Here is a 26,312-nt window from a genome sequence, read left to right on the forward strand (position 1 = left end):
GGGGGCGCCCCTCGGCACTCGGCTGCTCCTGCCTAGCGGAAGTGGGGCACGGCGCTCCCTGGCGGCGGGAGGCCTCGCCGCGCCCGCCCCGCCACCTCCCTGCCCGGGGGAGCGGCCCCGCCGCAGCCCAGCCTGGCGCCCGCCCCGCAGCCTCCTCCCCCGGCCGGGCGCGCGGAGCCCCAGCTGCTCCGGGGCGCTGAGCCGGGCCGTGCCTGGGCCGCCGGGCTCTGCTGCTGTCTGTGCGCCCAGACGCGGCGGGTCCGGCGGCGCGCTCGTCTCACAGGGCCGTGCGGCGGCCGCCCGCGCCGGGCTGCGAGCAGAGCCCAAAGGCAGCCTCCCGAGGGGAGAGCCCAGCCAGGCGCTGGTAGTGGTCTAGGTCCAGCCGCTCCGGGCCGGTCAGTGGCTTGGTCCCTGCGCGGCCCGCGTGCGAGTCCAGCTGCTCGAGGAGCTCGGGGAAGGCGGGCCTGTGCGAAGGTTTCCACCGCCAGCAGCTCCTCATGACCCGGTACCTGTCGCCAATCACAGAGATGGTTCTGTCCCCACCTGTGCCTAGAGAAGGGCAAACGCAGAGAGGCCAAGACGCCTCCCTGGAGCAGGCAGCAGTGGAAGTGCCGCCCCGCAGGCAGTGGAGAGGCCTCAGCCATACCAGTTAAAACTGCCTGTCGTGGTTTTAAAGGTATAAGTTAAACTGAACACGGTGGGAGCGGAGCTGGCTGATCTCTTCTCACATTAATTCCAGGCACTTTCCAGGCCATGGTGCCCTTTGGGGTGGGGTGCTGGAAAACAGCTGGATATCAGGGGCCTTAAATATTTCTTTATCATTATCCAGGACTGTTCCAAAAAGCCTGGGGCACAAAGTGTCTGACTTTGATAACACATCTCAGCCTGGGGAGATATTTTTTTTCCCCTCTGCTGCCCCTAGCAAATGGGGACTTCCGCTCTGTTGAGTGAAAGCAGCAGCTGAGAGCACCTGTGTGCCCCAGGCCAGGTGCTAGTCCTGCCTCTGACCTGGTGTCTCCCACCCTCCTGCCTGTCAGGTCTTGTCTCCCTCTGCAACAGTCTGAACCTTAGCACTAGTGCTGCTCGTTACCAATTCGTTTCCAAAGGCTGGTGATAAAAGAAGGGCAGGAGCAGGCCCTTGGGGAGGCCACAGGGTGATCCCATTCAAGGGAAGGAGGTGGCAGCGTGGAGGGAGAGCAGAAAGGCTCACTAGTAGGTTGGCTGTGCCCTAGGATCAGTTGGTTTTCTTGGGGGGGTGGGGTCAATTGTTTTGAATCACTGAGTCTCTAGTGGACCCCAGTGGACAGTGCTGGGTGGCTCAGGTGAGCAGTGGGCTACACCATTCTCTCTTTTCCAGTCTAATGGATGGATGGTGACTGCTGGTGATTAGGTGGCTCCCCTGGGAAACAAGATACTGGATCTTAGCTCAGTTCCTGGTGGACAAGTATCCCAACACAGATGCCCCTGCAGGATGTACCTCAAGCCAGAAGACAAGGGGCAGGTGGGCCTTCTGCATGGGAGTGGTCCCTCCAGCTCAGGGCAGTGCTATTTGCCCTACAGAAGGGGCCAGGGCAGCCAGTCCAGTAGCAGAGTCACTTAAAAGCAATGTGGGGGAGACATAACAGGGAACACAAGTGCTGGAGAGGTCTCTGGTGGGCAGTGGGGTTTGCACATGTCCCGGAACAAAGCAAGGCTATCTCAGAGAAACATAGGAAATTGGCCAAAGGTGGCCTCCAGAGGTGTCTAGTTCAGCCCCGCTCAGGGCACAATCACCCCTACCCAAGCCATCCCATACAAGTCCTCATCTAACCTATTCCTAAAACTACATAACCAAACCTATCACACTTACCCAAAAACACCATAAACATCCTAACCTGCCACAGGTAAAGCAGGAGAGCAAGAGCCCTGTCAGTGTCCCACCACTGCAAGAGTTAGAATCTACTCAAGCGACCCAAGGAAGAGGACTGTGCCCCCCGCACAGAGGAGGGCAACCCCCCCCGGCCAAATTCATGCCTATCTGACTGCACTAATTCTTTTCTGACCCCAAATGCAGCAATCGATCTGACCCTGCACAGAAGAGCAAGACCTTACAGCCAGGAACCGGGTTTTAGTCCCAGCAGCAAGGGATGCTCTGAGGGGCTGATGAAGGAGCCTGGGGAGAGTGGAAGAGCTGTGCTAACAGAGCCCGTGTAAAGCTGGGATGGTTTAGTTGGGATGCTTCTGCCCTGAGCAGAGGGCTGGACTAATGGCCTCATGAGATCCCTTCCAGCCTGACTCAATGAAGACATGGTAATCCTTTGCCTAGGGCACAACATGCTTCAGTGCCTAGGATTTCAGGCACAATGGGAAGCTGGTCCCTGAATGTGATGGTTCAGGTCCTGTGGACAGGACACCACATGCTGTGGCTGTCCTGGGTTGGGGCAAGAGCTGCCTGTCTTGTCTTGGACTGGTCATTGTGCAGGGTCAGCATCACTTACAGCCTGGTGCCACACTGCTCCGGTCTCTTCATGCGGTGCTCTCGCTGCAGGGCGGCCAGAACGTCTGCAGGCCTGAGGGTCGGGTACGGAGGGGCGCCTGGGGAGGGGAAGGGAGCAGTCATCAGAGGAGCACTGGTCCATGTGCAGTGCAGACACTGGCTCTCCTACATCTGGACTCTGGGCTCAGAGAAGAGCAGTGCAAGTGGGTCAGGACCAGGGGAAGACAAAGGAGCCTGGCATAAGGAATGAGGGGAAGGGACTGAGTTCCAGCAGCCTACAGGGCCCCATGAGCTGCCCAGATTTGTTCCCTGGCCTCTATGGTCAGACAGACATGCAGCAGTTAGGAAACAGCTGGCTGGGGGGCGGGGGGTCCTACCTACCTACCTACCTACCCACCTTGGCTCAAATCTGCCTACTGCACAGGAGACTCTTCCAGGTGGGGACCTTTTGGATGTACTGGGGGCTCTTGACCCAAATTTGACCAAGCGACAGCTAAGGGCGGGGGTGGGGGCGGTGTGGTCCAGGGTGTATAGCAAGGGGTGGGGGAATGAAATTACAAGTACATTTAAGCTGAGTGTCAAGACTGCTCCCTAGTTAGGAGATGAGCTTGGCTCAGAGGGTGGGGAAAGACCCAGGCTAGAGATGCTGGCAACTACAGCGTACGCAGGGGAACACAGCCCAGCCTCAGTGCTGCACAGTGGGGACTGGAGATGGGAATGAGGCAGCATCTACGCTTTGGTCCAGGTTCAGCTGGGGGACGTGGCTTGGGAGACAATGGTCTGAGGGAGACAGGCTGGCTCGATGTGGGAATGACCTGTCTGGAGTCAGCCTTCTCCCCACGGCATGCTGCCTGCTGCAGCAAAGGGCGCAGCGAGGTGAGAGCTTAGCCCATTCCTCAACAGACACGTGCCCTCACCCTCTCCTGCTCTGCTGCAGACTTGCTTCAAGAGAAGCAGGCACCACAGGGGTTGGGCCTCAGCCTCCCTGCCAGGAACTAGCCCAAACCATGACACTCATGGGTGCTGGCCCACCCTTCAGAGGGGGCCGGATCAGTGCACAGCATGAGGCAGCAGACCAGGCATGGGTGTGCACACCGTCCCTCTGGCCCAAGGCTGCGGGTGAGCTGGGAGGCTCAGCCTGCCCTTTCTCTATGACTTATGTCTGGATTTTTTTTAAAGGGGCAGAAGTCCCCCTCCTGTACCCTGGATGTCATCAGCCCACCTAACTGCCCTCCACAAGCGTCAGCCACTCGCTCCTACGACCCTGATGTGCTGGTTTCTCCGCGCTCGTGGGAGCGCTGTGCTGAAGGGGGCTGGGAAATCTATTCATGAAACATTTTTCTCATCAAGATCTGCCAATTCATCAAAACCCATTTGTGTTGTGAGAACATTTCTCTTTGCGGAGATTCCAGAAGAAGGTTCTTGTAGGGCCTGAAGGGTGTTTCCAGTTGAGATTAGAAAGGACTCCCAACCAAGCCATCCACTCTTGCCTGGTAGTGGTTCTAGCAGTGCCCTGGCAGGTAGGAGGCCCAGGCCCAAGCCCCTCTTCTCAAGGCCTTGAACTGAGTCTCCCATGTCCTTGGCAAGTGCTCCAACCACCTGGTGTGGGCGTGCGTGAAATCACGTCCCCGATTTCACATAGGTTAAAAAACACCCCCGGTCCGGCAGGGTGTAGCTAGGGAGTGCAGCACCCTCCAGCATGTCCCTTCACACCTCAGCATCTCCTTGGCCCACCTGTAAGGGAGGGGACACCCGGTGCTGTGAAGTGCTGCAGGACCCTTAAGTGTCACAAGTGATGCGTTCTGGAGCGAGATGGCCTTTGGGGCCTGAGGGGTTGGCTTGTGTGCAGAGCCATGGCCAGCACTTCGGGGAACATCCTGAAGCAGGGCTGTTTCCCCTGCCAAGCTGCAGGAGGAACCCGCCTGTGCCAGGGATCCCTGGGTCTCCCTGTCCCCAGTCATCAGGCGGTACAGTCAACAAGCAAGCGAGGAGGAAGGGGCGATTACCTAACGTGATCATTTCATACAGCAGAATCCCAAACGACCACCTGGGGAGTAAGGAAGTTTGAAGAGCATCAGAAAAGCTGTAAAACACAGAGTCCTCCCAGCACTTCTCCTCCCCACCTTTCACTTGAGTGTCCAGCCCCCCCGCTCCCATGAGCCCCACACCAGATGTCTGCCTTGGTCCCTTTCAAAAGGCCTAGCCCTGGGGAGACTCCAGCTGCCTCCAGGAGGGGCACAAATGCAACCTTTGTGCACTGACAGCTGTGGTGTCATTGAGTGTGAGCCAGAGCTGGCTGAATACTGGGGATGGGGATTGTCCTGCAAATTGGGCAACTTCTCTCTGCTTAACCAAGCCTAAGTGCTTTGCTCTGTATCACTTTATAACATGGCATAACTTGGTTTAATACGTTTCCAATACAGACCACATTCAGCCCACTGGAAGAAAGGCAGTGTAGTGCAGGATGATCAACCTGACTGGGACGTGGCACACTGGGGCTCCAGTCCCCGCCCTCTATATGATCTTGCCTAATTTATTTTCTCTGTTTAGACCACAAGGTCTGAGAAGAATGGTCCACAACAAGATCCTGATCTCAGCTGGGGCCTCTGGGTGCCACTTGTAACACAGAGTGACAGGGCCACCAGTTTTAAAGTCCCCTGGTCTGTTGCTCTGCGTCCCATGATTCTGACTAAGGGGTCAATTCCCTGAGAACCAGAGTGCTTGGCACTGCCAGTCTTTGCTGAACTTTGTGCTTGGTGAATATGATTCAGGTAGCTCTGGAGATCTCTGCTGTTTGACTTTGCAAAGAGGTCACAGATCACGTTGCATCTTTGGCGCCTCGCCCTGGGCTGTGCCGAGCTGGGTAGCACACCTGATTCTGATCCGGGTGGAGGTGGCTCCAAACTGCACTTTCTTGGGCTACTCCCTAGTGCATGAATGCTTCCTGCATTAGAGTTTCACCAGGAAAGCCCCTGATGCTCCATCCATTGGACGGCTGAAGTGCCCTTCAGCCAGAGTGACTGTGGTCCCTGTGCATCCCATGGTAGCCCCTTCATCTTTGCCCATCTCTTTGCAACAGCCAAGATCCCAGGACAACGCACTCCAACAGTGAATTGCAGGGAGGGTGATGGGTTCAAGCAGAGCTACAGGCTCACTTCAGCCCTCTACTCTCAGCCAAGGTTTTACCATCACCCGTGACACACCAGCCCTTGGGGGACTCTGCACTGCCACTGCTAGCAATGGTGCTAGCGCAGGCCAAGAACACAGCCATTACTGCCATGCTGCTTGAGCCACGCAGGGTACAAATCCCATGCACATAGAGTTTCAGGAGAGGAAAGCCCCCTCAAAAGTCCAGCTTAGCTGAGGCCATGGCACTGTGGGTAGAAAGAGAGGGAGTCAGTGAGCAAGTGGCTTTATGCAGTACTGTCCCCTGTATCTTCTCTCTGTGGTGGTGTGTGTACCCTGAAAAGAAGTCACCCTGGGGCTGGGCTTTGCTTCCCTCAGCCAAGAACTCACACATCACTCCTCGCTGTGATGGGCTGGTTCAGGATCCTTTCTGGTGGTAGCCACTTTATGGGCACCTCTGCTGCACTTCTGAGTGGCAACGTGCCCCTGCAGTAGACCTTGGCAGCCAGCCCCAGGCCGCAGAGCCGAACAGTCAGATCCTGGTGGATTAGGATGTTGTAAGCCGCCACGTTGCCATGGATCAGCCTTTGGCTCACGGTCAAGTACTCCTGAAAGAAGAGAATCCAAGTGGATGCTTGTGAAAGAGGCCTTGGAGCAACCTGGAGCCAGTGACCCAGCTACAGGCAGCCATTGGGCGGGCTGCTGCATCCATGCCATGCCATGTAGGGCTTTGGGCTCTGATTTCAAGTATGCCAAGTGGGTTCAGCCCTGCACTGCCCAGAACATCCCCAGGTCAACCCAGCCCCCTCTGGCAGCATTGTTTAGCTGAGCTCTGTCTCGGCCTTGTAGGGCTCAACCGTCTGGTCCCAGGTCTCTGTCTGTAACATGCAGGTCCACGTGCTGCACCAGCTGGGCACTGAGCTCAGGGACCTCTTGCAGGATCATCTCACTAATCTAGCAGCTCCGGGGGGCGGGGTTGGTGTGGTGTTGCCATGGAAACCATCCAGGGATCATCTTTAAAGGCTATTAATAGTTCAACTTGTTAAACAAGCTAGTGCATTGGATCCATCCTCCATCTACATACCAGCCCACGTGCTATCTGGATGCCCATAGCATAGACCCTCTTCTCCGTCAGGCAGTAAGTATGCTCAGCAATGGACAAGTCCCCCTGATAAGGCAAAGGGAAGAGACAGCTCAGTAAGGCGGCAGCTTCCTCCTGTCCCCGAAACACAACTGTTCCAGCTTGGACTTCCCAGTGCTGGGAGAGATCCTGCAAAAACGATCGGCAAACCTAGTGCGGGAGCAGAGACAGAGGCAAGCTGAGCACAGCGGGGAGGCAGCTCACACCCATCTGCAGCCCAAAGCCAGCTTGGCTCCAGCCGTGGCCATGACATGTAAGCACTGAGCCACCACAGCAGCCTAGGACATGACAGAGACCCGCTGCTTTGGGAGTCAGCCACATTTTCAAAACCAACACATTTCTTGTGGGAAAGTGCCACGATTGCCTCCTTGACAATAGGAATGTCACACGAGGCAGATTGTGTTTCATTTCCAGTTGAAATTCCCACCTGCTCTCATTTCTCAGGAACTTTCTGCAGCATCAGATTCCTCCCCAGCAAGACAGCAGCTTCCCATCAGGATTCATAAGCAAGAGTATGCAATTAGAGTCATTAGCCCCTGGACTGTAATGCAGAAATTTGCAGCAAATTTTTGGCAACTCTGAGATGTTTTTAATCTACTGTCAGCAGTGAAGAAAAATGGTGAACATTCATCTAGCAGAAGTTGTTCACTGCTCTTCACTCGCTCAGTTCAAAATTCCCTCCTGTGTTCTGCAGCGTTCAGGGCGCTGTCTGGGTTTGAAGCCTCATGGATCCTCTTGCTATCTGAGCTGTGATAGGTGAGATTTAATTATCTCTCATGGATTCCCGCTAGCTATGATACCTTAATCCCTGGGCACCAATCACCACACTCAGAGTAGCTGGGTCTAATCTTTAAACCCTTTCCAATGAATTCCAGTCCCACATCAATGCAACCGTGTATGTGGCTACAGGGGCAAAATAATATTTAATTCCCCCTATACAATTTATTGACACAAAACCAACTTGTTCCTTTTCATCCTGCATTACTGGCCAGGGAACCAAGTTCTGGTTAAGTCTGTGTTTTACCAGAGCTGTCAGCTAAGATTCCAGCATCTTTCTTACTGACAGGGATGCTGAGGCTGAAGGAAAGAGGCATCTAGAAACTATGGTGGTGGATGTGGAATAAGAACCAAGACAGCAAAAATGAGACTGTAAGCCCCAGGTGGCATCTGCCATGCTGACAGCTAGAACAAGTCACGAGTTACGTTGTACAGGATCAAGTTCCATCTACAGAATAAATATGAGACTTCTCACCATCACTTTACAGGGTGCTTCCAGAGTGCAGTTGTTATCTAATAGAGAGAGGAAACGTTGCATCGGTTTGTTCATTGTTGCAAACCCATGTGGCAGTATCATGAGATTAAGAAGTGTCTGAAATTTGAGGCTGTTTCTCTGCCTTCTGGTTTCTTGGCTTTCCCAGTGCGTGTGGATCATGCTCAGGTCTCTCTTTGCTTCTAGTGTTTTTTACACAAGAAAAGCTGAGCTGAGCACTACATCCCACAGAAGTGCACCTGAACAGTGTATTTACTTGCAGAACACGGTATTTACATGAACAGCACACATATCTTTTTCCTACTGCACCACAAGAGTTTGTGCTGGAATGGCCACCAGCGGCACTTCTCCAGGCACAAGAAGAAGGTGCTAACGCACAGAGAAGCAGAGGGGAAGGTAGGCAGCGCATGGCGTGGTGCTTCCTCCACCCCAGTTTGCCCATGTTCAAACCAGGGAGCACCTCCTACCTGGTGGGCTTTCCATAGGAAAGGCAGTAAGTTTCCTAGGCTCATGGCCTCCAGCACAATGCAGAAGGGCAGAGCTTGGCTCTGACACCACAGCACCTTCACCAGGCTGTCGTGGTTACAGATCTGGATATGAAACTTCATCACATCTAGGAAATCTCTCACTTCTTTGGGATTGGCGGTGGCTGAGGGTAAAGAAGGAGAAGCAAGGTTAGCACATGGCATGGGCAGCGAGAGGGGACAGCCAGGACAGCTGATAGCCTCAGCACTTGTAAAGGAGCAGAACTGGGTCCTGGGCAACAAAGCAAAATTGGACAGCCCCACTGAGATGATGGGCCCCTGGGGAGGGGCAAATGCACAGACATGGGAAGGGAATCATTGGTGAGGCAGCAGCATTGATGACAAGGATCACAAGGGCTCTGGGTGGGTCACAGGCTTAACACGGGCCACCAATATGATGCAGTCACCAAAGGAAATGGAGCACTCCATAATGCACCAAAGTCAGCACACAGAAGGACTGATTTCAACCGCCCTTGCTGTGGTGGGACACTGACAGCCCTCTGCCCCCATGCTGGGCCCTGGGCAACAAAGCAAAATTACCCGTACATTACCCATGGCAGGTTAGGCTATTCTTGGTGGGTTTTGGGCAATGGAGGTAGTTGTGGAGTTGGTTGTGTAGTTTAGGACCAATTAGACAAGCCTCCCGATGGGATGGTTTGGATAGGGATGTTCCTAATGAACTTGGGTGGATGGGGATGAGTCTAGAAAGGGCAAGTGACTTCTCTCTGTCAGGCATACCTGGCAGTTTCCTCAGGATCACAGCCTGGACAGTCTCTGAAGAGCCTCTTTGAATGATGGTGGCCTGGGAAATCTGCCCATAGCGCCCAGCGCACAAGAACTGCTCCTGCTGGATGTGCCTGTCCTGAGGCAGCTCCCACATTGCTAAGAGCGGGTCCTTTCGTTGCAGAATTTTCTCTGCTGCAGCCAAGGAGTCATACTCATCCTGCTCATCTGCCAAGGAAGAGTCAGCCGACTGACTGTCAATACACACTGCCTTGGGGTCTAGAGGTGACTACAAGGGACTCGCAGTCAGGACTCCTGGGTTGTCTTCTCATGGGACTCGCTATGTAACCCTGGGCCTGGCACTGCTCTAAGGCAGAGTGGGACAGTTCAGTGATGTTCCCTAGGTCACACAGGAAATCTGGGATGGAGCAGGGAACTTGAACCCAGGCCTGCAAAGGCCTTGGCTAGTGCTCTAACCACTAGACTGGACAGTCCTTCTGGGTGTGTCCCTCTCCATAAGAAGAGGGTGATGTGGACCAGCTCATCCAGGAGACTGAGTTCTGCAATATCTGCAAGGCTTTTGGGGACCCTCTCATGGGAGGTGCCGGGGGGACACAAAGGGCCCTGAGGAGCGAAAGGCGCTGCTATTGACCTGCAAGTGCCAGGCACAGCAATTCTTTGGCAGTGAAGTGGCAGTTCTGGGGTTAGCGCCTGCTGAAGTACAACAGCCTCACCCTGCCTCTTTGCTTTGCGCTCCTAGCTGGGTAAGTCCTGCTTCCAGTGATAACTGCATCAGCAGTAAGGAGCACAGGCTCTGTTTTCTATATCAGAGATGCAGAGATCAAAGGTCTTTGAGCTTTGCCTCAGTTCTCTGCCTCCCTCATCTTCCTCCCTTCCCCCATCTCTTCTCTTTAAGTCTGCGGCTTCATGTGCAGGGCTTTGTTCTCTGTTAATGCTGTTCCTGCAGTGCATGCTATGTACTGACGCTGCAATCCATGGCTGGAGGGAGGCAGGGATGTGTTCAAGTGCCAGGCTGTGCAGATCGCCACATCCTCTCTTATGTCAGTACGCTACTGCATATGGCAGAGCTAAGGTTGGAGGCTGATTTCTGTCTACAAGGGGGTTCAATATGTGGCCATACCAGGAGCTGCACAGGCCTGGCTGGGGGTGTGGGTTCGCTGCAGACCAGATGCTAATTCTGAGCCAAGTTGCTGTTTGATTCCAGGATGCGTCCCTAGAGGCCTCCGGGGGTCAGTGCCTGATGCACCTGCCCTGAGCAGAGAGGCCCAGTGGGTTGGCAAGCCCAAGGCCCTGCTGCTGTGGCCCCTCACTGATGAAGGCAACAAATGGGGGAAAGCCCTTTGGGGGAGTAAGACCATACGTCCTTACCTTCCAGAAAAATGATGGGTTCAACCTCCGTGTCCTGCTTCCTCCAGCAAATCCTCCAGAGGATCATCCCTACCACCAGCAATGTGGAGAAGGCGAGCAGGGAGGGGATAATGATTACTGGGTTCTGCATCCCATTTTCATCTGCAACAAATGACCCAGGGATGACACTAGAGACACGCAGCTGCTTGGTGGTGGCTGGGAGTCCCGTCCCTGGCAGTTCGTGGTTGGAGACCACTGCCCTACGTTGTGGCGTCGCAGCTGTGGCAGAGACAGTGCTCCACCAGCACGTGTTGCATTTCAGCAGTGGGTGGAACAATTCCTGCATGTACATCATGGTGCAGAGCATCAGATCCTGCAAGGAGCTGTACTGGAGTTACTACACTGGCTCCTGTGATGAAGATAGGCAGGCTGGTTCAAGGTGGACAGGGGGGCTAGGCACTTTAGACTGAAGAAGAGCTGCGTATAACTGGGAGGGCAGTTTTCTACCCTGCAAATAGCAGGGCAGAGTATTTTTGTTTCCTTACAAGGTGTAGGAGAGGACTGGGAGGAGCAGAGCTGGTCTAGAAGCTTTTTCTCCCCCAGTGCTCTTTAGGTCAGAAATTCAGCATTCCTTACCAATGTTTATATCACAGTGGTGCCCAGCAGATCAACCGCAGTGGAGATTAGGTGTACAACGTGCTGTACGTACACAACATAAGAGCTCATAAACTAGATAAGGCAAAAGGGAAACTGAGGCACCTGTGCAGGGGAAGCAACTTGCCCAAGACCAGGCAACAGACACAGGGCTATGTCTCCTGAGTCCCTTCTAGTGACCAATCCACTGAGCCACATTGCCCTTGAAATGCTATGACTGAAACGAGGCATGACAACTAGTTAAAGACTCAACAACCACCGCCCGTCAAGGGAACAGTCAGATTGAGGAACCCACTGAGGTCCCATCCCAAAGCTAGGACATCCCTGAGGAGGCAAAGAGCCAGCAGAGTGGTTGTCTGTCAAACAGACTTCCCTGGCTGGCTTTAAGGATCACAACTCAAGGCAATACCCCCACCCCTCAAATCTTTTCACCTTGCAAAACATCAGGAAAGCAGCGCACACAGCTGGCTCAGAGCAGCTCCCTCTCTCAGCAGAGGAGACACCTTCCCAAGTACAGAGCAATCCATCTGCCTAATGGATATTGCTGCTACCTGATGTTACATATCATCCAGCACGTTAACATAGCATCTTAATGGGCATACAACAGGAGCCGCCTGTATCTGAGCAATTAGCAAGCAGGCAGGCAGGGGGAATGCTCTTATCTGTCGGCAGGCTCAGTCCGCAGGGCTGATGCCTCATTACATTTTGGAAAGACCGTTCCTGCCAGGATTAATGGTCTCGAGGCATCAGAACTGTCAGGGGCATTTGTGTTTTACAGTGATTAGCTGCCTAATTGCCTCCCTCTGCAGGTGGGAACTTTTGTATGATACAGAAATGGGTCAAATTCTATTCGGGTGCATTGGAAAGAGGGAGCAGCAGAGTGAGTGTGTCAGGCGAGTTCTCAGCAGCTTCAGGTTTCTCGACTGGCTGTGCAAGAGCTTTCTACACAAAGGACGGCCAACTCCCATGGCCCCCAAGCTCTGCCTGGGCCTGGGCCTGGGCCTGGGCCTGGGCCTGCCACCCAGGCCTCCTCCTGCATTCCTGGGTTCCCAGATGCACTTGGGGTCCAGAGCAGCCCAGGCCCCGTCCCCGCGTGGGCTGGGGCTGGTGGCTGGACTGTCCAGAAGGCTCCGTCCTCACTGGGGCTGGACATCCCAGGCGCTTTGATGCTGAATGTTTTGGGGAACCTGGTCCCAAGTAGCAGTTCTGAGTGCAGCAGGCCAGGGAGCTCGACCCACAGCTCGTCTCACATGTCATGACCCCAGCAGCTCCTTTCCTGCCTGCTCCCCGCTCAGCACCTGGGGCTGCTGCTGCCCAGCAGCCCTGCCCTCGCTAGGTGGCTGACTGCATGAGCTCCCCTATTGCTGCTGCTCAGAGGGAAACCTGAAGTTCTGACTTAAATGGAGCCAGGAGGCTCAGCCCCTTCCAAACGTAATGGATGAAAATCTCCTGGCTCAGCGCTTGAGGATGGCTGCACCTGGGCCCACGGCGAAGTCTTGGCTGACTGAAGTCAACGAGGCGGCTGCTGTTCCACCCTGCCCACTGGCTCCTAGCGTGTGCATGTACAGCGCCCTCCTTCCAGGCCACCCCAGGGCTGCTCTGCCTGGTGCTCTGCAGCTAATGCAGCCTGTGTGCTCCCAGCTTCCTCTTTAACTCTTTGTGTTCTGTGGTGTGCCAGAGAAAGCACAGCTTGGGGAAGGGATGCCTGGACTGTCCCAAGGGGACACTTCGTTATTGCAGGGCAGGGAATAGGATTTTTAACCACCTAGTAAATCATTATTCTGACCTTTGCCTATTATCTTTGAAAATACTGGGGGCAAAGATAGCATGGGACAAAAAAAAGGCTGGGTCAGGACAGGGGCAGCTATGATGTGGGTGTGTCTCCTTTCTAGACACAGCATGTGTTTGCTTTCAAGGTGTGGCATCGCTTTAAAGCACCAGGCCCCAGCCTCTCTGGTCCTGGCGGGAGGACCAAGCAAGTAACATGCAGTAAGAAGTGCAGACTTTGCTCCCCTTGCCACCCCTGGTATTAACGGTTCAGTTTCCCACAGCTACAAGCAGTGTTGCAGCTTGTGCTGGGGCCATGGGTTGGGAATGGGAACCGCTGGCTTAACGACAGTGCAGTGCAACATCAGCTCTAGCCCCATCTCAGCACAGCTTTCTGCTGAGGACTTCCCCCTTCCCCTGCTCGTGTAATGGGCATCACCCAGCAGGGCAGCAGCTCTGAAAACTTAGGACAGCGCAGTCAAGTGAATGAAGCTGAGCTGGGGTGTGGGCGTCCTGGCCCTGAACTCAGCTCTAGCGACCCTGGGCAAGCCCCTTCCCCTCTGTGTGCCTCACTTCCCTCCTGCATAGTGCAGAGATAGACCTGCTCCATAAAGCACCTTGAGGGGAGACGTGCTGCAGAAAAGCAAGGAGAGGAGGGGGAAACTTCTTTCTAAATACCTCCTAGTGCTCAAGTCTGGCAACAGACCCTGCCCTCCTGCTCCCCAGCCAGCCCCCAGCCTTTGTACAGGAGCTGGTCAAAGCCACTGGAACAAAACTCCCTTTTGTCACAAACTGCCCTTGTCCCCCCACTGGACTTGTTGGGTTTGCCACGTGTCTTGAAATATTCCCTCTTATTTTTCTTAATTGTCCTTAAAAGGGCAGGCTGTTATTTCTTCCCTTTCCAGTGGCAAAAATGGACCGGGCAAAGGGAAGAGGAAACCCAAAGAGCCTTTGTTTTTTTTCATCTGCAACGTTTTCTTCAAAATAGTTTTAAAACATTTTAATAAAATCTTCTGGGTCATGGGATTTCACCCACTCCCAACTCCGTGCCCTCAGGCCCTGCCTGTCCTCTCTCTGCTCTCCCACAGCTCCCCTGGTTCATTTGCCCTGGTTTCACACATCCAGTCTCTCCCGGGATTCCCTATTCTCCCATCTGCCTGAATCCCTGCCCCACTGCCTTTCCCCAGGCCTCCCTCACCTCTAGCTCAGAACAGCACAGGAAGGAGCCCGGCTTGGAGCAGGCAGAGATTATGGCAATGAACACTTCAGTACAAGTAACTGGTACAAGTGTCCCTTCATTCTGCAGATGTGCTGAGTCCAAAGAGAAAGAAAGGTTTTTAATACCCTCATTTTAAAATGATTTTTCTTGTTGCCTCTCCCTGCCCCCAGATTTTCCTAGACAAGCTCTCCCTGGATGGAGGGGTGGCAGGATAGCTAGAAGTGGAATTTTACTAACCAGTTCTAATGGGACTCGAGCCCCGACCTGAACTCGGGAGTGGCTGCTATTGCCGGAGAATACATAGAAGCATGAGGCAGGACCGTGCAGCCAGAGCACCCCAACCAGCCCACACGAGAGGTGTCGCATGGCACTTACCACAGAGATAATCTCCACTGGAGAAGTTGCAGGATGGGGGCTGGCTGCCCATCAGAGACTGTCCCTGTTGGCCTGGGTTTGGCTGCAGATCTGTTGCTGGAGCTGAACCCACTTCCCAGGGTCCTAGCGAGATCCGCACGTGTACCACAGCAAGGGGAGCTGTGTGCCCTGCAACACGATGCTAGAATCAGTCAGCTGACATCCCTCCTTCCCTCCAGCTTCCCAGACAGCCTAGGCTCCCCTACTACAGCCCAACCACTGCTGCCTGCCTGGCAGTGCCCTGGGGCATAACAGGTGCCTCGGCAGGCTGGTGCTGTCTAATGTGTTGGGCAAAGGTTTCACCATGGCTGGTTTATGATCGTGCACCTGACTCTGAAGGAGCAGCTCCAAGTTCAAGGATCCCAGGTGGAATTTGATTATTTTTTCCTTCAGCATCTGATAAAGCCCAATTCAGCCCCTGCACAAACCAACAGACAGATTCTCAGTGCCACCCATGACTGCAGGATTGGGCTGAATAATTTATTGCTCTTCAGAAAATAAATCATTGTAAAGAAACTGGGGACCTTGCTGCCAGATTAGCTTACAACAAACTTGGGGGCCTGTTAGAAACAAAACCGCTAACTGTAGATGAGGGATTCATGAAAGCACCTAAGTGTCTGATTATAGCCACTGGTCACCCACAGTGCACAGAGGGGAGGCAGGGCAACAGCCCACAGCAGCCTGGCAAGCTAATCCAGGTTGTGACCTGGACTAGATAATGACTCCCAGAGCCTCTTCAGCTTGGCTGAAAGCAGACTGAGTGGTGGAGTCCCAGTGTGGAGAGTCATTGTCCTCTTGCTCACCCCTTCCACCCCTTTTGGCCCCTGCCCATGGGTTTACTCAGACCATGGCGTAGAGTGTGACCTGGATGGGAGTGCACGTACTGTTGTGACACACTAGATATCCGCTACATAAAACCCCTGTTGTCCATTTTCTCCTAGGCTCATCTGGAAGACACTTTTGTCCCCACCTTATACTTACAGCACTAGAGCTGTCCTTGATGTCACTTCACTGACTTACACAGAGGTGCTGGGGTGTGAGTTTGGCTCTGTGACCCTTTTTGGGGGGACTGAATCAGCAAGAAACAAGCAAACAAACAAAATTCCCAAACGCTCCCACACAGGCAATCGCCAGGTTTCCAAAGTACTTTGTCCATCTCCTTCCCCTGGCCGGGTGGCACAAAAATCACCCACAGTGCACAAACTTACCAGCTTGTTCTGCATAAATTTCCCATCCAGCTCAGTTTCTCTTCACAGTGCTGCACCAAAGACTTTCTGCTCTGCGCCCTGAGGCAGGATCTACTGCTGAAACCTCGGTAGGTGTTTCCTTTCACACTTACTCTGACTCAGGTATCACTGGGATTTCTTGTGGCCAGACTGAATCTGACTCACAGGTCTTGACTGCAAAGGGGAATATTATTAGTAGGATTTATTTGTACACCGATAGTGCCTGGAAGCCCTAGTCATGGAGTAGGACTTGCTTTGTACACACAAAACAGAAAGACACTGCCTGGTGGAAAGTGCTCACAGAGGTCCACCCATTCTCTTTCCAGAGACACTGCCAAAGCCCTCTGTGTACTTGAATCACTAAAAACAAGCTCAAATTGAGAATACCAAGTTCCCTTCAGAGCTGGGGCAGAGGGTGGTTTGCACCAAACTGATCCAAAAATTACTACCAGTGAAACCATTCTTCTTAAGCATGCACTCAGATGTCTGACCTCAGATGGATTTGCAATGTGAAAAAAAGCATTGGGTGACTCTGGGGAACTGGTAAGCTAACGTCACAATTTCCAGACACAACAACATCTATTTTATTCAACTCTATTCTAAAAAGAAAATGTCTTCAACAAGGACTTTAAGTACGCCATGGGATTCGATGATCCATCTCAAACAAGGTTAGGTTGCAATCTGAAATAAAGCGATGTTGGTTTTATTGATAAAAATGTTACTGAATATCTATCTCGGATGAGTTTGAAGACATTACTCGGATCCAGTTTGCAGTAGAATGATTTATCGTCGAGGAACTTGGAATGAAATGAGTTTAGTAGGAATAAATTTATGACAAACTAGATACTGCTGAGTGACCATGGCAATGAGAAGAATAAGCATCAGCAGTTTCTGGACAAATAATGTATTTGTTTTTGACTGCAAAAGCTCCAATACTATCTATACTGCTTCTTTTGTGAAGACATGATTTACCTCATCTGGCTAAACAGAACTGAGTCTCAAATATCCAATTGGCCTTCTCGCATATAAAATGAAAACACAGTTTGATCTTGAAATTGTGTGTGTCACAATTTACATAGAAAACAGAATATAAAATACAATCATGGTACTTGGGGAACAAACATAAGATACTAGATACCATGATCACTCATTAATTTTTTTTGCAACTGGGGACATTTCCGGATTAAAATGTTATCAAGTTAGCACCATCAGGTTAAGCTATTCCCTGCCTTTTGGCAAAGGGGGAGGAGGTCAGAGGGAAGTCATGAAAATATTATGTTAAAAACATTTTTGAAGGTAGGGAAAAACTGTATCAAGGTGAACTCAATCTCTGTTAGCTTTAACACCTGGAGAGAGAGTGCCAGTGAAAATACAGATTGTGAGTGGAAGGCTAGGTTATATCTGGGTCTTGGCACACATATACATGGCTAGCCTCCTACCTATCGCCTGGGACAAGGTGCAAGACAGAGCCGGCAGTGGAAGGTCTGAAAAGAAGAACCTGTCACGTTGTTAGGTTTAGATGCAGTGACAATTATTTATTAGCTGTACTGTGGTTGTGACAAGGCCCCCGAGGCATGGTTCAGGCTCCCATGGTGCTCAGCACTGCCCCAGCACCATGGAATGGGGCAGGTTGCAAACAGAGAGGAGGGCACTTGCCCTCTCGACTCACACAAAGTGCTTTGGGCCTCATGAACGTGGGGCAGGGCAGGTTGTGTGTGAAGCAAGGGCTGTCTGAGTGGGACTGGTATGGCTGCAGGGCTCCCAGCCAGAGGGAGGTTGCATTAGGTGGACTGCTGAATCCCGATCCCAGGTAAGATGGGCAGCGAGGGAGGCCGTTGGGGCTGGAACACGCCGTGAAAGGAAACATCATCACTGGCCTCCTATAAGGAGGCGTGGGACCGGGGAAGGCTCTCTGTGAACTGGCGGGTAGCTTGCAGGGCACTGGAAAGGGGACAGCAGTGACCCATGCAAGGAAAGAAAATGGTGTTGAGTAGCCAGGGAGACAGGGTCTGTGACCTGAAGGGGGTGGGGGTGAGGGGGGAGGCTGAAGAGCAGAGGAAAGATCGGAGCTATCAGCTTAGCTGTGAATCTCCAGTGTTTCTAGTGGTTGGTTTTCAGAGTAAAACCAGATGAGCCTGATCTGAATGACAGGGCAAAGGGTAATGAGCATTTATCTGGAAATGTAAAGATGAGGGACCATTGAAGCAGTGGTCAGGAGGTACACCTGGTCCCAGGCATCCTGCCAGAGCATTTAACATCACTGAAGCCACAGGCATATATCACAGGTGGGTTCAGCCTCATGGAAGCTGGAGCTAAACATCTCCAGCCAACGCAAAGGCCAGGCAAGGCTGCTCAGGAAGTTAAACGGTCTCAATGAAGGAGAGTCACAGAGCCTGGTTTTGGTCAGGACTGTGTGTAGTAGAGTCCCAGAGCTCAGGTGGAGAAGGGGAGAGAGCACAGTGAAACAGAGGCGAGCTTTGGCACAGCCTGAACCAGCACTGCTGCTCTCAAGACAAGTCTAAAGGATGGGCTTTGGGTCAGGAGCTGTCTGAAAGAGGCTGCGTGTTGGGAGGTTTGGTGACAGACTTGGCAGGCACACAACTCCATTACCAATTTGTCCTCCCAACCTGGACCGCCTCCAAGACCCCAGCTTGCACAAGCCACTCGAGGTGAAGTGAGCAAGACAAGTTTCTGGGGCTGGGTTGTGACTTTGCCCTATGTCCACTATGAGCTTAGCCACCTTGGAAGCAGAGAAGGAGCTGTGCTGGGACTCTGCCACACAGTGCATCTCAGGCTGAAGCTACCTGCTCCCCAGCTGCAGCCGCTATGCGGCCTGAGGATCCCTGCAGATCAGCCAAGCTGTTCAAAACCCATAGCAGGACCCAAGCAAAAGGCTCCTCTCGGACTCGTTGCCCTTCCCACGACACCCAGGGAAGGGGCCATGGAAAAGGGCACAGAATTCAGCAACCTGTTTAGTTCTCTGGAACAGAAGTTCATGAAGTACCTCAGGTGCCTTCCCCTTGGGAAGGGCTGCTCTGCTCATGAAGTGGTACCGCGCGTTGGGAAATCACCTCAGCGCAGACAGCAACGCAGACACGGCGCTCATTATTCCCCTCAGCTTTTGTGATAGGCATGACCAGGTCCTGCAAAAACCCAAGGGAGACATGAGGCCAGCCTGCTCCCCTTCCCTGCCCAACCTGCTCTGCAGAAGGGCCCAGGGAGAGCTGGCAGCCGTTGTGGACCCGGCTGATGGTCCAGTACTTCCTTCAGGGCCCTTCATCCTTGTTCCCTCTTTCAACAGCCCCTCCCTCCCCTGCCCCTCTCACAAAGGAACCATGTCATACCGGGGCAGCTGCTTTCCTGTGTCACGGAGGGGAATGCGATTCTGGACACATGCCTGTCTTCACAGCCGGGTTCAGCTCTGTCGACAAAAACAGGTGCAGCCACCCCTGTGTGTTAGGGTGGAGGTGGTGTCTGGCTTCCCCTGACACTCCCGCCCAGCCACAGGACAGCCCTGCCCCACACCGTCCCCGAAGGGTATTGCTTGCAGCCCAGTATCTGGGCCCAGATATGTCGCAAACATGAACAACCTGCACTACGGCCTTGCCCCTGAGTTACCCAGAGAAACGTAGCCTTTCCCTTGCTGTGGTCTGGCCACCAATCACTGCGTGGGGAGATATCTTGATACGTGGAGTCTGGGGCTGCCCAGTCCCAAGCTCTGTGCTGATTAGATCAGGGCCATTATTCTGTGCGGCAGCTTGCACCTGTTACGCGCTGACACCACGACAGGGGCTGGTGGGGGTGACCTCCCTCTGACGCCTGATTTCTTTCAGTGCAAAATGAAAAGGGAGGAGATGGGGCATCGGAGGGTCCCTTTCTAGCTCTGTCTTGCTGCTTGCCCCTGACTGACATTCTCCTTTGAGATGGACCATGTGATGTCCGTGACTCGGCTGTGATCAGAGCTCACATTCATTTCTTTCCCACTGTCTCAATCTTCCACCTGGCTAGATCAAGAGCTCCAGGCCTATAGCTCGATAGCCACAGCAGGCGAGCATGTTGGAAAGCCATGAATGCCCAGCCCTGTTTTTTCCCAGCTGACCCTGCTCAGCTGGAGCCAAACCAGCAAGGGAAAGAACAGCTCATGGAAGGCAGAATGTGGCGGCTGCTCACTCCCAGTGTGATTTAAACTGGTGGCTATGCTGGTGCTGGAAATCTCCATTAAGACACGCTTACTCTGGTTTAGAACAGTAGCAGCCTCAGACTTTACAACAGCAGGTTTTAGCTAAACCACAGTAAGCTGATATAATTGTGTCCACACCATGGACTGCACTGGTTTAACTGGATTGGTTTAAAATAACACTTAAGTGGAACAGCTGCAGCGTCACTGTGTAGAGAAACCCAAGGGCTGTATAAAGACTTCTCTGGCCTGTGCCTGGGGATGGCAGGTCGCTTGATAAAGCTGGGTCTTCTCAGCAGATGCTGCATCTGGTTTCTCTTGTCCGGACGCCCCTGCTCTGACAGTTGCCAGTGGCTGGGACAGGGAGAGCAGAGGAGGAGAATGAACTGTGGGGCACCAGCACCATGTGGGAGAGGTTTGCAGAGTGGGAAAGGGCCAGGCAAAGCTCAGGCTCAGGGATAAATAGGGGGGAGGTCCCTGATGACTCTCAGCCAGGACAGAGAGCCCAGGCCTAAGCCTGGGTACCACATAACTCTGGTGGCCCTCGAGCAGGGCTCTGCCCAGGGGCCTGTCTGTGAGGAAGGAGCCTTTGCCCCTAGCAGCCCACGCGTAGGGGACTGTCCTGCTCCAGCTTGGCAACTCTGCTGGACAAATAGCCACGGACACCCTGCCCTGCGCCATGTGCTTTACCCATCTGATAGGTAATGGTGCGAGGGGAGGGGTCATTCACCAGGCCTTCTCCTCAGTGGCCTCACGTGACATTTGGGCAGCTGCTGCCTCAGTGGTGGGCTCAAACCGCAGATGAACAGCAATGTGTAACACAGCCCTGCCTCTGCCCCAACCCTGCACCCTGAGCTGGGGCTGAGAGTCATGGCTGTGTACAGAGAAGCGTGGGTGCTGGGGGAGTGAGCACCTGAGGCCAGCACCACGGATGTCAGCTGGTTCACAGTGAGCCTCCATTCACACTGCTGCTTGCATCCAGCCCAGCTGACAAAGCTTGTGGCCCTGCAGCCCTGCCACCTCATTTGCACAACCCAGACCAGCCCTCAGGGCTTGGCTGTCAGGCAGCTGCCCTCTGCACTCAGCGCCATCCCCTCCCATAGAGCTGATCTGCAATCCCATGGCCCAGCAGAGAGCAGAACCAATCCTGCCTGGCATCTCCAGGAAGCCACGTCTCTGTACCATACCCCAACATCCCCCACGAGGACAGACTGCAAGCCACAAAGAACAGCATCCCCAGTGAGGAAACTGCTCGCTTCCATTATACCCTCCCACTCTGTCCTTGCGCACAGCCACTTCAGGGCTGGGGACTCCCAGTACCTACAAACAAATGGCGCTGCCATGGGCACACGTATGGCCCTGCATATGCCAAGATATTTATGGAAGACCTTGCAGTTTGTTTCCTCAGCAGCTGCCCCGCATCCCCCTGGTTTACCTCAGGTGCACTGATGACATCCTCGTAATGTGGACACATGGGAAGGAATCTCTAAAGAGACTTTAACAATTTCCACCCTCCGTCAAGCTAGCTCCACAAAGCAGAATAATTTCCTAGATGCCACGTCACCACAACTGCCACAGCTACCTTCATGCCACCAGCTGTCATCGTAAGCTCACCACTAGAATCACCAGCTGCAGCCAAGCTCTGTTACAACTGCATCTTCTCTGACAACTCATCGACAAGGACAAACACCTTAAGGATCTGGAGCAAGGATTCTGCGCTACAGCCCCCAAATCGGAGACACTCAGATCAACAAGCCAGACTCAGCCCCACCCTGACCTGTTACAGTACTAATCCTGAGACAAGGACAAGCTACCGAGGCACCAGGCCTCGCAGGGGACCCGGATGCCTGCTGGGCCCCCACGTCATCACTGGACCGACCAACAAGGAACGCAACATCCGAGGTTCGCTCACCTGCACCTTTGCCAACGGCCTGCGCACCAGCACCTGCTCAGAGCCGCTCTGCGGTCTGCGGGCCATCTCTGACACAACGCACGGACACGGCTCCGACACAAAGACTCACAGGCCTGCGTCCAGCGCTCCAACCTCCCTGGATGCTCCAGCGCTGACCTCAGAGCAGCTCTTCTCAGGCAGGAACAAGTTAAACCCCAATTTGAAGGGGAAATGATGGGATGGGGTTTAAACAGTGACTGTAGGCTCTTAAACCTGCATTAGCTCCTGTGACCCTTTGTTCTGATGGTTCTTTGTTAATTTTCTTCTCCCAGCACTATCCTTTTCCCCCTCTTTTCCCACCTTTTGTACCCAAGTCGCTCCCCTTCACACGCTGCTCCCTGCTGCCCTTGCTAAGCATCTGCTGAAGGGAACTCACGTTCACAAAAGCTTGTGCTCTAGAGTATTTTAGACTACAAGGTGCACCTCTGCCCTGCCTTCTGCATGTCTGGGAAGTGCCAGCGTGAGAAGGGTTAATGCTGGCCAGGAAGCCACACAAAGGCCTGCATTGTAAGCACCAGCTGTGCAGCAGCCACTGAAGCACTAGGTTCAGAGGGAAGGGGGAAGTCCCAGGAGCCAGTTGTCCTTGCCATGCTATAGGCTGTGGCTTTAGGGGATATCTGAGCTGGACAAAGACCAGCTGCGGCAGACATCGGCCTCCGTGATCCCCTGTGCCAATCCTGTGGAAGCCAATCCCAGAGGAAAGCCCTGATGACGGCTTCCCCCAAGAAGTGCAGTGTGCAGGATGGTGAGGGTAGAGGCACCGGGTGCCTTCTGCTTTGAACCAGAACTGTATTATGGGTGCAAAATGGTGGGTCCATCCTAAGGACAGAGTTTCTCCCCTGACTGCCACCCTCTCCCACCTCCTCTTGGAGCACCTGGGAAATGCCACGCCGGACCAGGTGCAGATCCTAGCAGTGGCACAAGACAACCTGCCTGAGCTCCAGGGGCCGTGTCTGAGGCAGCAGGTGCAGCAATGTGGAGCATTCCTGGGGGCAGGGAGGACACCAAGCCATAACAGTGCATGGGTTTGGGCCTTTATGATATCCATCAGCTTGGTGCATGCTTGTTGGCACTGGCTGATCTGACTGTTCCCCAGCTCCTAGCAATGATGTGAGCCAGCAGCTTTGCCTTTGTCATCAGCCTCACTTTGCCCGCTAGGAAGCTCCTGGCAGATGACTGCATCCTTTCCCTGCTGCATTGCTAGCCTGTGAGGAGGAAGAAGGCTGAGACCTCACCCTCGTCCCCTCCCCACAAAGTGCTAGCAGCTGCAAATAAATCCATGAACCAAGAGCTGGGCTGGCTCATCCTCCGCTGACTGCAAGACGCTCTTGTTCTGCCAACACACATGCGCTAAACAGCATCACATGCTCAGCCATTGCCCATGAGACGAGCTGAGACTTCCCCTCCTGAGGAAATCCAGAGACTGACTTTGCCTCTGATTTCAGAGGCACAGCTTTTAAAGGTGCAGCCCCCTCACTTTGGATGCAGGAAGCAACCTAGGAGCCAACTGAGATCTACCAGAATGAATGGCTGCAGTCTACAGCATGGGGAGGATAAGCCTGGGACTAGCCTGGCCTCGCAGTGCTCTCGCCTCCCAGCTTTCCCTACGGTATATTATGGGGCATTGGTGCCTTGTAACAGCAGGTGAGAGTCTGAGGTTGCAATCTGGGGGATTCCCTGGGTTAGTGACTGTCTGTGAGCACAGGTGACTGGGCCCAGGACTTCTCGCTTAATTGATGCAACCTGAGAGCTGGCCATGGAAACATTTGTGGAGCCTTTGCTCTTCAGCCCTGGGAGGTAAATTTTGGACACGATGCATGGGCTTGCTGGCACTCCCCATGGGAGGCAGGCATCTAAATCCCTCAAGGATGAAGATCCTGGTGTCTCCGGACCTCTGCTCCCCGCAGGGATAACGCTGACTAGAACCCTGGGCTGGGGCCATGGGGAGACGTGCAGTAAAGAGCGAGGCCTGGGCTACTGCAGTGCTGGCAGCCGGGGAAGCATTTGACATGCTTTGCTAAAGGATGCTTGTAATCTGCTTGTGGACCTAAGAAACACCCCTGGCAGCAGCAAGTCTGTGGCAAGCTCCTCACCGGCATAAACCACAGACAGCCACTGAGCCATGGAGACATCCAGGTTGATTTAGATCAGACAAAAAACCCCACCACAACAAAAATAAGAACTCAGCTTTCCCTTTAGAAATCCCTGGTGACGGGTTAGTAAATTGGCCAGCAGGTGACCAGGGCATTTAAGTCACACAGAACCACATCCTATCACAGACTGTGGGTGTCCAGGTAGATGAAGCTGCCCAAGTGTGATTCTGTTCCTCCCTGCTCGAGTCCCACAGATCTGTTAGGCATCAGCTTTTGTAACATGCTCTCATCTGACCTGAAGACTAAAGCTGTGTGGAGAAGCCCCCCTGCCCCTTTGTGTTACTTGTTTTTCAGCATCTCAAGCAGGGTGGAACAGAACTGCACATAAACTCCTACATTCGTGTATGCACTTCTTAGGTGGAACAGGATCTGGGTCCTGCAGCCTGCACTTACGCAAATGGTCCCAGCTCCTGCACCAAGCAGAGAGCAACCACTGTAAGGTGATGTCTGCGCACGGTCTCCTTTTCTGAATAAACGATGCAGTCCACCGCTGTGCTGCCTCTACCCGGGCACAGCAGACACAGAGCTGTGCAGTGCTAAATTTTCTGCTACCGCTTTGCTTGCTCATTTCCCTGGTCTAACCATTCCTTTTGGTTAGCTGCCCTCCGTTTCCTTCCCCCGTGGGGTAGGGAGCTCTTCAGTTCCCCGTCTCTGAATTTCTTAGATTTTTGTCTTGCTTGTGGCAAGTTCAGTGATGAGAGATGGCAGATACAGAAATAACCGTGTAAGTGACATTTGTAATGGCTTTGTACATTTCATTCTAAATATTTAATTTCCAGGATGAAATTACTGTTAATCTTGCATTTTGGATGGCTCTTTAATTTTCCTGTTGTAATAAGACCATCTTTTACAATGGGAGCCTGTTCTATTAAACTAGTCTGGTACTTTGTTGAAATTATATTTTTCCAAAGCAAATTCTGCAACAACGAGGCGTATTTGCACAGGGTATTTCCACTTCTCCAGAAGATGGAATAAAACATCCTGTCTGCACATTTCCCATTGCACCACCATGTCTTTGTGTTTGCTTACAGGTCAGAATGTGCAGAAGTGTGTATCCTAGTGAAACACTAACACCCCACTTCTAAATTTAACTTCATTTTCCCCCCTTTGTGCAAAAAGTTTCTATTCCTTTGGGGAAAATGCCAGGTCCTCCAGCCGGGGCTGGCTCCCTCCCCCACATAGCAGCAGGCGCTGAGGACCTGGCAGAGGAAATACCATGACCAGGATAGTGGCAGGGGAAGTACTCTGACCAAGGTAATGCAATTAAAATGGCACTGTGAGGTGGAGAGTGCACCCGTGTCTTTTTGCAGACAGGACTTCCTATGAGAGCCTCATAGTTAGCTTCCCACTAGCCAGCTTCCAGTGGGAGGATCTCGGCTAGTGCTGACTTCATGGAAATGGGAGACTCCCCCCTAGCTTGCTCCTGCAGCCATACAGCTGAGGGCAAGTGAAATGTGGGAGCATCTGAACCCCAAGCCTCCGGGCTTGGGCTTGCACACAGGATGCCTGCCAGAGGATGTGAAAGTATCTGAGGCCCCAGGCTGGGGTGGAGGATATTTGCCAGTAGTAGGGCCACACATGGTTCTTGAATGATTCAAATGGATTTGGACGTGATCTGAATAATTTGACCTGGGACACGAAACATTTTCCTTAAAAAAGCAGCCCCCCCCCCCCCCCCCCAAAACAAACAAACAAACAAAAAACCCCATACAGCTTTTTCGTGGCCCGGCCCCTGCGGCCGAGCACAGAGACCGGTGGCTGAGCCAGGGCTAGGCAGAGGCTGCATCCCCTAGCCCCGCTCCCCCCAGGCACTGCCAACACTGCCCCTGCCCCTGTGCCCGGGCCAACAATCACTGCGCTCTGCCCTCTGTGTAGGCAGCCGGGCCACCTGAGCCCGAGCCACGGCCACGGCCAGCGGGGCCACCGCTCACCTGCCGCACACGAGGCTCCAGGCAGCCACATGCCAGGACCCGCCCTGCCCGGTCTGGCTCTGTGAGCACATGTGTAAGTTCCCGCCTGGTCCTGGGGACCCTGCAGCAGCCCCAGGGGGCCAGGAGCACTGTGCAGCATGGCACCCAGGCAGGGGTTGGGGTCTTCCTGGGGCTGCCGCACACACGAGCACA

The 26,312-nt window shown here is 53.5% G+C and overlaps 1 protein-coding gene across 5 annotated transcripts; it reads right to left on the reverse strand.

The window, feature by feature from the left end:
- Positions 1–32: 32 nt before the first annotated feature.
- LOC149854395 (tyrosine-protein kinase STYK1-like) lies at positions 33–26,180 on the reverse strand. 5 transcript variants are annotated; one of them, XM_090023923.1, is made up of 14 exons: positions 21,998–26,180; positions 19,253–19,329; positions 18,913–19,051; positions 15,891–16,082; positions 15,010–15,100; positions 14,644–14,811; positions 10,650–10,790; positions 9,276–9,488; positions 8,481–8,662; positions 6,687–6,770; positions 5,993–6,210; positions 4,483–4,523; positions 2,478–2,574; positions 33–549 (listed from the first exon to the last, which is right to left on the reverse strand). In XM_090023923.1, the coding sequence occupies exons 4-14, from the start codon at positions 15,903–15,905 to the stop codon at positions 33–35; spliced, it is 1,767 nt and encodes a 588-aa protein (XP_089880049.1). In that variant the 5' UTR covers positions 15,906–16,082; positions 18,913–19,051; positions 19,253–19,329; positions 21,998–26,180. The 5 variants fall into 5 exon arrangements, with proteins under 5 accessions (XP_089880049.1, XP_089880050.1, XP_089880048.1 ...); XM_090023924.1 differs by having other exon boundaries at positions 10,650–10,718; positions 19,253–26,180; XM_090023922.1 differs by having other exon boundaries at positions 19,253–26,180.
- Positions 26,181–26,312: the final 132 nt, after the last annotated feature.

The sequence above is a fragment of the Crocodylus siamensis genome, chromosome 12 (assembly GCF_052110815.1).
Source record: "Crocodylus siamensis isolate JL-2025a chromosome 12, ASM5211081v1, whole genome shotgun sequence".
NCBI lineage: Eukaryota > Metazoa > Chordata > Crocodylia > Crocodylidae > Crocodylus > Crocodylus siamensis.